Source organism: Lutzomyia longipalpis, chromosome 1 (assembly GCF_024334085.1).
Source record: "Lutzomyia longipalpis isolate SR_M1_2022 chromosome 1, ASM2433408v1".
Classification (NCBI taxonomy): domain Eukaryota; kingdom Metazoa; phylum Arthropoda; class Insecta; order Diptera; family Psychodidae; genus Lutzomyia; species Lutzomyia longipalpis.
The window spans coordinates 26,634,208-26,647,573 of record NC_074707.1 but is presented as its reverse complement, the minus strand read 5'-3'; the positions used below and the strand labels follow the sequence as shown (position 1 = coordinate 26,647,573).

Sequence of the window (13,366 nt, the reverse complement as noted above, 5' to 3'; positions counted from 1 at the left end):
TTTGGAGATTAAATTAAAAATTATATACAGAAAACCAATAAAATTCAGTAATAAGACATTTTTTCCCGTGAATTAGTGTTACACGTTGAGGTCATTCAACTGCTTTGTAGAGAATTAGCTGTGATTCTTTCGAAGAAAAGAATATCACAGCTTCTGTGTACAACCTAAAATGCAATGTTGTCCGATCGGGCTCAAACTTGGGATGAGCACGAATTAGGGTCCTTGCATTTGTATATTTTGAAATAAACGTTGACGTTTTGCGTCTTACATCTCAATGAAGATTCAACAATAGATTTCCACATCACACGTAGGTTTTATCAATCAAATAGATTTTTTTTTCTTCTTAACAGAACCTAAGCAAGGTTTTTGGTTAAAGTATTTTGATTACTCTCTGAAATAGATATTTGGTAGTTATATGGCGATTGAAGTCAAGGGTACATTTAAAACCTATATTGGTGGTCCTATTATTTTTCTCGACACTGTATATTACTTTTTTTTAAAAATTGTATCGCTATTTGAAGGTGGTGGCTTCGATGGGAAGCATCAACAGTATAACAACTACGATAATCGGCGTCCTCCACCACCGAAGGATCACTACGATGGCGGTTATCACCGTGATGGAGGCTCAGATTACAGTGCACGAAACAATAATCGTGAACCACGTCCGATGGAGCGTCATGATGGTGGTAGTGGCAGCAGCTACAACCATCGCGATGGTGGACGCCCAATGGGCCATAGAGATCACCACAGGGTAAGATTCTCTAATTAAATTCAGTGAAATTTGTATATACTTACATCTTTTATATTTTAAATACGAATAATTTCCTTATATAATATCTCCAGGGAGGTCGTGGATCTGGAGGTGGAAATCGTGGACATCGCAACTAAAGTGTTTTTTTTTTCATAATTTTCCCAAGATATAATGCGAATACGAAGTGAGTGTTTTTCCTGTTTTCGCCTAAAACCATCAAGTAAACTTGGTGAAATGATTTTTAAAAAAAATGATAAACACGCTGCGAAAAAGTGTATTTTAGTATAAACACACACATACACAAAATAATGAATCTGTAGTGAGAAGAAACATTTTTGAAGGTGAACTTTATTGATAAAAAATTAAAAAAAAAAAAACAAAATGTTTCCTATAAAATTAACAAAAAAACAACAGTTTAAAAAGTAAGTAATTGCATCGTAAAAGAAGAGCATAAAACTAAACTCTCAGTGTCCTTTTGAAATGTAATGAACTTAATAGGTGAAGAAAAAAAATAGCATTATACTGCTCTCAGCGTTAAAATGAACAGCCAATGGTGAAATAACTTTCGAATTCAACGATGTTTTATCAAAACACTTCTTAGTCATGTAGTGTGATTTGGGAGCAAGTATTGAAAAAAAATAAATAAATGTGTGTTTTAAAAAAACTCGTGGGTGACAAAATCAAATGCTTTATAGATGGACATCTCTCCCAGCCGATAGAACAATTCTTTTCGAAATAGTTGTGTGCAAATAAATGGTTGGTTTCCTTAAGAAAAAAAAAGAAATATCCTAAATAAAATCTGACTTCAGTATCGTTTTTGATCAACAGAGCACGAAATACAAGGACGTTGAATTTTTGAAAATTAGAGACTTGTGGTTATAGTGAGTGAAATTATGAAGCATAAAAGAAAACAAAGAGGGACGTTTGATGAAGTTTCTCTTCCTTTCCGCAAAGATAGTGTTTTTAGACATCTCACAGAAAGTGCAAAATGGATTTAAGCAGCGTCACGCAACTCATTCGCAGGAGCAGCAAAATCTTCTCTTCATTTTATATAACACTGATGAAAAAAAAATGGAAAATCAATCTTAAATTTAAGTCCTAAAATAATGTCATAAAGTAAACAATTTATTTTGTACGTACAGCTAAGTCTGGTTAGAAATTAAATAAACAAAAATAACTACATGATGGAATTAAAAAATGTTCTCTGTAAATGAGATTTGAAAAAAAAGAAGTAACCCTACATGAATTTTTAATATTTAAGGGAAGGCAAAAAGAAAACTTCTGATAGTGGCATTGAATTTAATTCAAAATGAATTTATGCACTTGCATTTTACTATCAGGAAATGTAATTAAAACGGATGCTAGATATTGATGGAGTTCTTGCTTGGAAGAATTATGAAGATTCCTAATTTTGAATTTGTATTTTTTGAAAAAAAAAAAGTTACATATTTGATTTTATAAATTAATTTGAAGTATGAAATTAATTTTATTGTCTGACTGCTAAAAATCGCGTTTTTTATGAATTGAAGATTTCTTAAATTTCATTTTTTTATACATAATAAAAAAGCATGATTTGAATTTTTATTACATGCGGAATCACAAAATTTTTCATAATGCATGTAACTAATGATGGAATAAAAAGAAATCATTGTCAAAATTATTCTATAAGGTGAATATTATAAAATTTACTATCTTGTCCATTTCATATAAAAAATATATAATATTAAAATTTTTAAGAAAAGTATAAATAATGGTAAAAAAATATTATGACCATTGTTTAGAATTTTTTTTCAATTGAGACTGCAAAGATAAAGAAAAAAAAATGTTTAATTTTTTTTGTAAATTATTCGTATTAATTTGCAATGATACAAAAGTATGGACAGTGTTGATGCTTGTAAAATTGAGATGATAAAAAAACACAGATAAGAACAATAAGTACAAATTTGTTGATGAATAACCCATTGAGAAGGAACTCAAAATAAATTTTTTAAATAGACACTGTTTATGGATATTTTGCGTTAAAAATAAAAAAAAAGAAGTGACATTTTTGTTGAGATTTTTGAATAAGCCCAAATATCCAGTTTGAATAGGAAAGATTGGGAAGAATTACATAAAAATAGGTACGATGGATAATGGAGTGCAAATGATACACAGAAGAAAGATTTACATATAAAAAATAAAAATAATAAAATAGGTATGTATATGTTTGTGGCCTTTAATTTCTCAAAATGTGTAAATTCAATTGCAAGAAAATAATCAAGTTTTTTTCTCCTAGAAATTTCGTTTAATTACGAAAGCAAAAATTATTAGAGAAACTTTTTAATAACTTAAAAGAGATTTATGAAGCTTATAATATTCAATTCAGTGTAACTATTTCTTTTTTTTTACAATTTATTAGAAGATTGATTTATATTTTTCATTCAAAAGTAAAAATGTAACTAGACATTCATTTTAGAACTAACGTTTTATTTTAAATTAATCTTTCTAGCAAAGCATGGAGACACAGACATTGTTTATCTTTATATATTTTTTAGTTACATCTAGAAAAGAAATAACAATTGCGATGGAACCGATGGACGATAAAAAATATTACAAAAAGAGTAAAAATGAATTGATTACATTATATTATTGTAAAAAAAAATGCCGGACATGTGGAGTAATTAATAAAAGGAAAGATATATTGCGTATGATTTGAAAAACGAATAACAATTATAAGAAAAAAAATTAATCGAAAATGCATCAAAAAGGAAAATATAAGCGAAAATAAAATGAAATCTCTTTTTCTTTCTTTACTAACAGTTTGAGAACCACTGGGCTTGAAGCACAATGGATGACAAAATTGGTACATACTCGCTACCAATTTGAATCTTTATATCGTTCCAGAATAAAATCTAGGATGAATTCAGCATCTACGTGTAATGAATTTTAATTACTTTAAGATAGCAGAAATAAAATCCAGAGAACAGTGTTCTTTTTCTCAATCAAAAAAAAATTGGGGTGTAGCTTGTTTCACCTTCTGCTTTGCGCATCTCTGATACAAACTGTCAAATATCTCTCATTCAAGGCAGTCAAATTCTACTAGCATAAAATTTTTGTTCTGTGGCTTCAGCGGGAAGTTTTGAAATGATGTCTTCTAGAGTTTATCCTGCTAGCCTCCGACTACTTCGTCTGTTCAGCCAGAGTGCCCCACCTTCGAGTTCCAGTGGCCAATCTCAACCACCTACTAGTGAGCCTCTATCAAAAGTGTCCGGACTTACACAGAAGGTTGTCATGAAACCAGAGAGTGGAAAAAAAGTTGGACCAGGAGCTTCCCATGATGCGGAATACAAAGTTCCGGAGTACTTCCTGTACGGTCGTCATAGTTACCACGAAGCAGAGATTGAATTGGCTCCCTACCGTTGCCCTCAGCCTTCTGCTTTGAGAAAGTAATTTAGGAGATCTTTAGGTGAATTATTTTCTGTAAATTAACTAGTTGGCAAATAATATTTTGAATTAGGCAAGAAAAAAATTTTGTGGATGTTATTCATCTTTTGGGATATTGAAAGGGAGTTGAGATTTTCTTCAGAGACTTTGTTATGTAATCAATAAGATGGATGTCATCCAACCAAATTGTTGACACGCTTATCTTTGACGTGATCCAATGGAAGCGAAAAAAACGTTTATCAGCTGACAAGAGTGCAGATAATTTTCTCAAGTTGAGATCATGTATTAGATCATTTGTGAGTAGGAGACAAGAATTCTATTAAAAATGGATGAAGATTTTGATGTTGTCGTCTTGGGGAGCTGCATAATGGATTTTATCAGGTAAAGAAAGTTAAAGCGGAGTTTTATTCAGTACTCTCTCTCCTAATCTATGATATTCCAAATTATAGCTATGTCCCGAGACTACCACAAGTTGGTGAGACAATTCATGGAAGTAAGTTCGCAACAGGATTTGGTGGGAAGGGTGCAAATCAGTGCGTTGCAGCAGCAAGGCTCGGTAGTCGATGCGTCATGGTAGGGAAAGCGGGTCAGGACTCTTGGGGAATTGAGTATAGAGATCATCTCCAGAGAGAAGGCGTTGACATCACCCACTTTGGCCTGATTGATGGTCAAAGCACAGGAATAGCCCAGATTAATGTATCCGTGTCTGATGGGGCGAATCACATAGTCATTGTTGTGGGAGCCAATAATTCTCTTTCCGTTCCGGATGCCGAGGCTGCAGCTGCAAAATTCCCCCGGGCAAGGGTACTCGTTTGCCAATTAGAAACACCCGTAGATGCCACAATACGTGCTCTGGAACTTTTCTCCGGCGTGTCGATTCTCAATGCTGCACCAGCACTTGAGAATACACACCGGAAACTTATTGAACTTCCCACAATCTTATGCGTAAATGAATCTGAAGCAGCTATTATGACTAAGTTGCCCGTGAACACTGTTCAGCAAGCAAAGAATGTCATCAGGGAACTACAAAAGATGGGGGCCAACACGGTAATCATTACATTGGGATCCAATGGAGCAGTTTTTTGCGAAAAATCTTCTTCCACATGTATTCACGTGAAAATTTCTCCTATGGACAATGTGGTTGACACAACAGGGGCTGGAGATGCTTTTATTGGTGCACTCGCTCATCTTCTGGCAAAATTGGGACAACAAACTGTGTCTTTGGGGCAACTTGTTGGAGCTGCATGTGAAATTGCTTCAATGTCTGTTAAACTACCCGGAACACAGTCCAGCTTCCCAAAAATTTTAGATTATGAATCTACTATTTTGACGAAGACGTACAACCTACAAGAAATTTAAGAAGAATAAAATATAGAAAATACGAGGTAAATTGTCGCTTCGCTCCAATTTACCTCGCCCCGCTTCGCGGGGATTTGTTGCGCTTCGCGCAATTTTTGAAGAAAAAATTGTAATGGATTATAAGTAGTTTGAGTTCACTTATCAATCCCGGAAAAAAATTTTGCAAAGAGAAGAAATCATTTTCATACAACACTTTAGGCACCAAATTCAAAAATTTGCAAAAACTGCATGAACTTTATATGAGGGCTACCTGAAGGGGGGCTTTGGGGGGAAAATGAATACGGCCATCTGAAACCGCCTGATATAAGGAGCCTCTGTACCAAATTTCATCGCGATCGGACAAACGGTGTGGATTTGTATAGAAAAGTCGGAACGACGATTACCAACAAACAGGCCTTTCTTTATTATATAGATTATGTGGGCATGAAAATTTTAATAGATTTGCTTTTAGAAGTTATGAATGATCTATAATGTAACGAAGTAAGGTAAAAAAAACTTTATGTAAGGAAATATTATATTGTTAGCTTTGAGGCATACCTACATAATATAATTCACTTTTTTATTTAAAATTTTTCTACATTTCCCTTTCTACAACATACCTACATTTTCAATTAAATCTTTTTATCATTAGTTTAGTTTGAAATATTGCTATCAATGTTCAAAATAAAACTTCACAATCCCGTAATATTTTGCAGCTTAAAATTGGCTTATTTGTTGCACAATGCTGCAAAATCAATATTGTTTAAAAATTAAAAACTCTTCTGCGTTCCATGGTACTCCCTAACAATAGCACACTGTAGATTCTTGAGACTTGCGGGTGTTATTTTACGTTCAATGAAAAATTTAATTTTTAATTCATCCCAAGTTGGAGCCACGGAGGCGAGAAATAAAATTTACTATGGCAATATAGAAGGTATCCAACTTTGGAAAACAATTCAATGAGCCGGTGGAAAATTCTGCTCTACTCATTTTATTTTATTTTACTTTCTGTTCAAAAGTAATATGGGGGATGGTGAAAATGGGAGGCACGTTTTTTTTTGCATGAATGGAGAAGTGAAAAGGCACATTTTGGAGTTAGTTTGTACAATTCTTTTTTTCTCTCATTTCTCCCTTGCAACTCCCGTGGCACCATGATTTTTACCTAGGACAATTATACACAAAACTACACTGCATCCGAAAGTATAAACTGAATTATCTGCAATAAAAATGTAAATTGGACTGCATAATTCAGCGGAGCATCATGTTTTCCCCTATTTATTTTGTTACCCTGAAAATGGAATGGAAGACAAAAAAAAAGTCGGTCCGAGTGGTAGGAAACTCGTCACTGGGAGGCAATAAGGGGAGGTGGTCGTAAAATGCATATTTTAGTGAAAATCCAACACAGAAAAATCCACAACAATTGGCTCCTGTGGCTCTTTGGTTATTAAATTGTGGAGATACTGTGCTAGAAAATGTGCCACAGATTGGAAATTTCACATTCCTACACACCCAAAATCCTGCTTAAATTGTTCACTTTATGGCACAGCACAGATATTCCAAATTAATCAAAGGTTGTATCAAGATTTATGTATATACGATAGGTCTAGCGAAATATTTTTATTACAATTCAGTTACATATAGTTACTATATACATATTTTAAATAAATAATTTTTTATTTGATGTGTTTGTGTACATATAAACATCTCAAGGTTTTAAGAAATAAAATACTGCAAAATATTGTTAAAAAAAAACATATAAATAAAAATCAAAGATCTATTGTATGAAAATTAAAATGCTTAATGCCGAATTTTAAAAATATTAAAATAACCACATAAACACAATTAGTAAATCTACTTTAATTTTAATTGCACATTAATTAGGGATTATAGCAGAGTGAAATCGAAATGCGCAGTGCATTTCTGCATTGGGTGGCAATTGAGGTTCCAAAAATTCGGTATACATATTACATGATTACAATCAATTAAATACTGTCGCTGTAATACAGTAATTTGTGAGAATTGATCCAAATGGGACAACATACTTGGGTGCAAATTGCAAACATTTAAAGTGTTGAAATTCCATTTGTCTTCAATTGTGGCTGCCATTTCGGTTGATAAAGCAATTAACTTGCTTCACACATTGCTGCACGGCGGTTGCACCCACAAGTCTCGTCCTCATTAATCACGCTTATTTATCAAATAATTCCATACAGTGAGTGTGATTTATGGCCATTTCAGCAGCGTGATTTTTCTATTTGTAAGTTTTCTCATCCTGCTATCGAAAGATCTTTGAACCACTTACAGTCATCATTGACTCCGTGTCAATTAATTTTCATTTCGCACCAACTCTTCAAACGGATTTATGATCATTTGGGAGTAAATTGGACTCTACAGAGAATTCATTTGGTAGATGAAAAAGAACGAGAAGAGGAAAAGCCTGAGAAAACTTACTTAGAAAGGATAGATTTGTTTTCAACGTCTTTAACACTTCTGTGCGAACATTGCATCATTATTTTTTATGTTATGTTATGTTTGTTTGTCAGGGTTTGGTACTAATTTTAACTTCTCGTCTTGTGATTCTTAAAAAAAAAGTATGTACCCATGGCTAAAAATTATTTATATGAGATCTCTGTGAAACATGGAACATGGTAACCATCAATTTAATTTATATGCATTTAAATTCATAAATAAGTATATTTTTTTTTAACCTATAGACAAAGGATGTTATGCACAATACAAGGGCGAAGTACCTAATTGAAGGAAACGCAGAAAACAATTTTAACCCACCCAGTCTTGTAGGGAATCAAAAAAGGATAAAGAATCGCCAAAAATATTCACCATTTTCCACTGGGGTCACAACGAAAAAAGCCAATAAAGTTTTGTAAAAATTCAAAAAAATTGGCCGCCATTCGCCATTTTGTTCATTTCAATGCATGAATCATATGTTTCAATGCTTCGTCATGAGCTTGTCTATGAGAGTTTGACATTTCATTCATTTTTTTTTGGAAAAAATAAAAAAAATTGCGTATTTTTTAGTTTAATTATCGTGGTAAATGTGTTTTACGTGTTGATCGAGAGTGATTTTTATATCTGAATACCTGAAGGATGAATTCCCGCACAGCTTGTGACCGTCTCAGCGAGCACATCTCTCGTTACAAAACAAAGCAATCCAAAAACAATGGTCGTGGATCGTCTTGAAGATGACTTTTTCACGAATTGAGAGATCCTCTGCGCTGGAATCCTTTGCGTTTCACACCACCACGACGGACAAGATGATGGATTGCTGGTTTTGTGATTCCCTGGATGATGTCACGCAAAACCTTACGATGTTTCTTGGCACCACCTTTCCCAAGACCTTTTCCACGACCAATGATGTGCTCGCTGAGACGGTCACAGGCTGTGCGGGAATTCATCCTTCAGGTATTCAGATATAAAAATCACTCTTCAATAACACGTAAAACACATTTACCACAATAATTAAACTAAAAAATACGCAATTTTTTTTTATTTTCTCCCAAAAAAAAAATGAAATGTCAAACTGTCATCAACAAGCTCATGACGAAGCATTGAAACATATGCTTCATGCATTGAAAGAGACAAAATGGCGAATGGCGGCCAATTTTTTTGAATTTTTACAAAACTTTATTGGCTTTTTTCGTTGTGACCCCAGTGGAAAATGGTGAATATTTTTGGCGATTCTTTATCATTTTTTGATTCCCTACAAGACTGGGTGGGTTAAAATTGTTTTCTGCGTTTCCTTCAATTAGGTACTTCGCCCTTGTATTGTGCATGACATCCTTTAAATTATGTTATTTCAAATAACTTCTTCAGGCTGAGAAGACACGACACATAAATTATATATCATTTATGCATTCTGTTTCTGTTGTTGTGGGAATAGATGAGAAAATTTGATTGGGAAATTAATGCAAGAGAAGGTGGTTAGAATGGGGTTTAAATTAAATTTGCATTTTGCATAATTACAGTATCGATTAAATGGTTATTCTATTCTGCCATAAATATATAGAGGGTGGAACAAGTCTGGGTGAAAGTATAATGGAAGGCGGGTGAAAGGGTGGCATGCAAAGGTGGCGATTCAACTACCAACCATTTAAATACAAAAGGACGAGCTAACAATGTGCTGTGTAAGGGTTTTTCCTGTATACACACATTTTCTCACACCACTCTTCCGGTGCCAGCATCATTCAACTCTTGCTCATGCGGTGGCACACTGAATAATTTCCCATTAATAACTAAGTGGGTGGGGTGGTGTTTGCTCACTGATATCGAGTGGTGGCTATGCCTGAATTATTGGATTGGTGCACCATAAAACCACTCCCTTTCGTCGATTAGATCCTCGATTAGATCTACAGCTTCACTACTTCCCGAGATTCTGCACGTATCGCCGGATCAGCATGAAGGATTACTCATTCTCTATATTGAGCTGTGTTTACAAACTGTCACTTCACTACACGCTATCTTCTTCAATTTATTGAAAAAATATTCCAGACACATAAATAAATACGGGATATTAATTTAAACCCATTCAATTCATTTATTACATTAAATATTTGACTTTTATGAAAGAAGAGAAGAGTATATCCCTGCGACGTTAACCAATACCTGTCTGTAGTGAAAAGGAATAATGCAATCAAACTAATGGCCTCTGATTGAGAACTATCAGGATTTCGGCTAAAATCATTAAGCCAAAGAGATTGAAAGGACAGAATATCATGGTGTTTGCTAATTGCACGTTCAACGCTTCCTGTAGGACGATGCCACATGACATAGGCAAATCTTCAAAGCAGATAAAGTTCCCCGTCCGTTGCAGAAACTTAATTGCATTGCCTGATCGACGTTATGTTGATGATTCCTACAAGAAGTAATTTAGCGGTAAGCCCCTTTGAGTTACTGTGAAAACCCAATCTCATACAGTGTGGAGCAATAAAAGAGATGACGAAAATTGAATTTAAAGAGCAGTCGATTTGAGATTTAGTGAAACTTGTGTTGTAATTCTGTGTAGAAGGGAACATTTAAATTTTAAGTTGACTAATTCTTTTTATAAACCAAGCTTAATATATCTAAAAATTTAAAAATATCCCTAAGATATAACTATTTTATTTCAATGATGATTACTATAACTAGATTCATATTCATAGTGTTAAAACCACCCACACTCTATGCCCTTAAAATAAATGAACAAACACGCATTGACATCAAATACCATAAATATTTGCATAAAACTAGTATAAATTCCAACGAATGTATTTATTTGCCTTATATCAATATAATCGTATAATTATCCTGATTTGTACACATAGTACTTTCAATTATCATAAAATGCAAATTTACTTTCAATCCAGACATAAAACCTAACCACCACTGTGAGGTAAAAACTGCAAACCTTGCAAATGCATGTAATTAATTCAAATAATCTTCCAAATTATCCATAGATAAGGGCTATCAAAATAATTGCATATCATGCACAACATATCCCATTCCTCTTTAATGAGTTACGGCATTAAACATTGCATCAAACTTACTCTACTTTCTATAATAAAAAAAATAATGAAATTTATGTTAAAAATAAAGATTGATATGAAAAATATTGTTTTACCGACTATAAAAATATTTGGCTTTAATAAGCCTTTGTATGAAATTAATTTTATTGGTTACAAATCTTTATGCATGATTTAAATAAAAGACACTTCCATAAAAAACAAACTTTTTCCTTAATAAAATTTAAAGATTAAAAATATAATATTCAACAGCTCGTTCAGGATTTTCTATGGACCACATTTTGTTAAAGGATATTGCGAAAATCCTAAAATAGAAACATTTTTTTCATGCAGAGATCCTCATTGTAAAGCCTTTGCTATTCCATCGGGGGATATTGCAAAAACAAATTGAGTTTCCGAGATTCAATTTTGCGATTGCATCATACACATATGATGTTGGTGTTGCAGTAATTGAAGCTGTACTATATATGGGGTGTCGGTCGGGCCATTGAATGTGTTTGAAAGTTGCATACTTTATAAGTAGTGTATGCGATGCTATGGAGCTTTATGGAAAAGTCAACCGAATGGAAGCTCTTTGCAAAATACCACATTTTGGGGATTTTATGCATCTACCATTGTGAGCTTTATGTGACATTTTTATGACTATACATGCTCCCGTCTGACCTTTCCCCTCAAGTGCTCACCTATATATGGTTTTGCTAGGGGATAGGGTTTTGTCATTATTATCAGCGTGCTTTTGTGCGTTGTTGAGGGAACGTGGAGGAAATTGATTCATTCACTTCAGCGATATATTCAATTTAAGCCATCTGCAGTGGATTTGCTCTGGGGATTATTTTTGCCATCCTTTTCACTGGGTCAAATAATTACTCTGGCCATTTGGTCATATGTCTCGCCTGGGTTCTGAATAAAGGATGCTTGGTCTTTGTTTACTATATAAATGTTGTCTCTCCCACACCTATTCAATTAAGTCTTCATCCCTCGACCTCTTCTCCACGCGTTTTTCATCTTATTATTCGGGGGTCGAATCACGCAATAGCAGCTTCCTTTTTACAGAAAGGAAATAACTGGGATGAGTCTCATCTAGAAAGGTCTGTTTGTTGGTAATCGTCGTTCCTTCTTTTCTATACAAATCCACACCGTTTGACCGATCGCGATGTTTGGTCAGGGGGATGCCCAACCCCGAGAAATCAGTACTTTTAGTGAGGCAGCAGGTTCTTCCGATCAAAATAAGGGATCAGTTTGCACAATTCCACTTGCAATCGAAAGTACATTTAATTAGCTTTCGATTGATCCCTATCTCATTATCGAAATAACATTATTAATATAAAAAAAGTTAAAGTGTTTCTCGGGAATCGGTCGAGATTGAGCGAGATTCGAGAATTCCTCATACATTGTCCAAGTCAAAAAGCCATGGTGATGAGAACCGTAATTGATGTAAAGTGGATGCAGAAAGTGAAAATTAATTTGACAAAAATACCCTCAATTATTAATGCCTGAGGAAGGAGAAATAAAGCTCCGAAACGTCGCAGAAATAATAAAAGAGTATTTTCTAAAGGTCAGATCCCGCGTTTTGACTCCCACATTCCTCATACATTTTGTTCAACAAAAAGTGACTTTTCTTCACTGAAAATGAGGTTAAACCATCCCCTTGCCTTTGGTACATAGGCTCCTTTCCCCCCAAAGCCCCCCTTCAGGTAGCCCCCATATAAAGTTCATGCAGTTTTTGCGAATTTTTGAATTTGGCGCCGGGAATATCGTGTGAATATGATTTCTTCTCTTTTCAATTTTTTTTCCGGAATTGATAAGTGGCCCTAATCTACCTTTAAACCATTACAATTTATTTTCTCTCTAAAATTCGCGCGAAGCGCAACAAATCTCCGCGAAGCGGGGCGAGGTAAATTGGAGCGAAGCGACAATTTACCTCGTATGTAAATAAATGAGGAATTAAAAAAAAAGATAATAAACTCAAAATTCTTTTTCTGAAAATAGATATTAGATGAAACGTGCCATGTTTTTTTTCCATTCTAACTTTTCTGTTAGTCGCTTTAATGTGTATTTATTGAGTTACGAAGTAAATTGTCGCTTCGCTCCAATTTACCTCGCCCCGCTTCGCGGGGATTTGTTGCGCTTCGCGCAAATTTTAGAGAGAAAATAAATTGTGATGGTTTAAAGGCAGATTTGGGCCACTTATCAATCCCAAAAGAAAAATTCGCAAAGAAAAGAAATCATTTTCATACAACACTTTAGGCGCCGAATTCAAAAATTTGCAAAAACTGCATGAAATTTCTATGGGGGCTACCTGAAGGGGGTCTTTGAGGGGAAAATGAATACGGCCATC

General features: G+C 34.1%; 2 protein-coding genes across 6 annotated transcripts in view; both read left to right on the top strand.

Moving 5' to 3' along the window:
• The window catches only part of LOC129797492 (YTH domain-containing family protein 3), a 149,289-nt gene that overhangs the window by 6,740 nt on the left and 129,183 nt on the right, over positions 1 to 13,366 (top strand). For 2 of the 5 annotated variants that reach the window (XR_008751338.1, XR_008751337.1), the window contains 3 exons: positions 522 to 751; positions 844 to 1,507; positions 1,580 to 2,754. Coding sequence is in view for 3 of the 5 variants with exons in the window: in XM_055840140.1 (XP_055696115.1) it covers positions 522 to 751; positions 844 to 888 (275 nt within the window). In the remaining 2 variants the exon portion in view is untranslated. Of the gene's footprint in view, positions 1 to 521; positions 752 to 843; positions 2,755 to 13,366 lie in introns of those variants that run through there. The other 3 variants (XM_055840142.1, XM_055840139.1, XM_055840140.1) reach the window with 2 other exon arrangements.
• Positions 4,380 to 6,161, top strand: LOC129797664 (ribokinase). The gene is made up of 2 exons (XM_055840446.1): positions 4,380 to 4,555; positions 4,624 to 6,161. The coding sequence occupies exons 1-2, from the start codon at positions 4,500 to 4,502 to the stop codon at positions 5,531 to 5,533; spliced, it is 966 nt and encodes a 321-aa protein (XP_055696421.1). The 5' UTR covers positions 4,380 to 4,499; the 3' UTR covers positions 5,534 to 6,161.

Excerpts from the sequence above, each read along its gene's own strand:
- LOC129797664 (XM_055840446.1), top strand. The coding sequence starts at position 4,500 with ATGGATGAAGATTTTGATGTTGTCGTCTTGGGGAGCTGCATAATGGAT. Across the intron at positions 4,556-4,623 it reads TGCATAATGGATTTTATCAG|CTATGTCCCGAGACTACCAC; the intron begins GTAAAGAAAGTT and ends TCCAAATTATAG.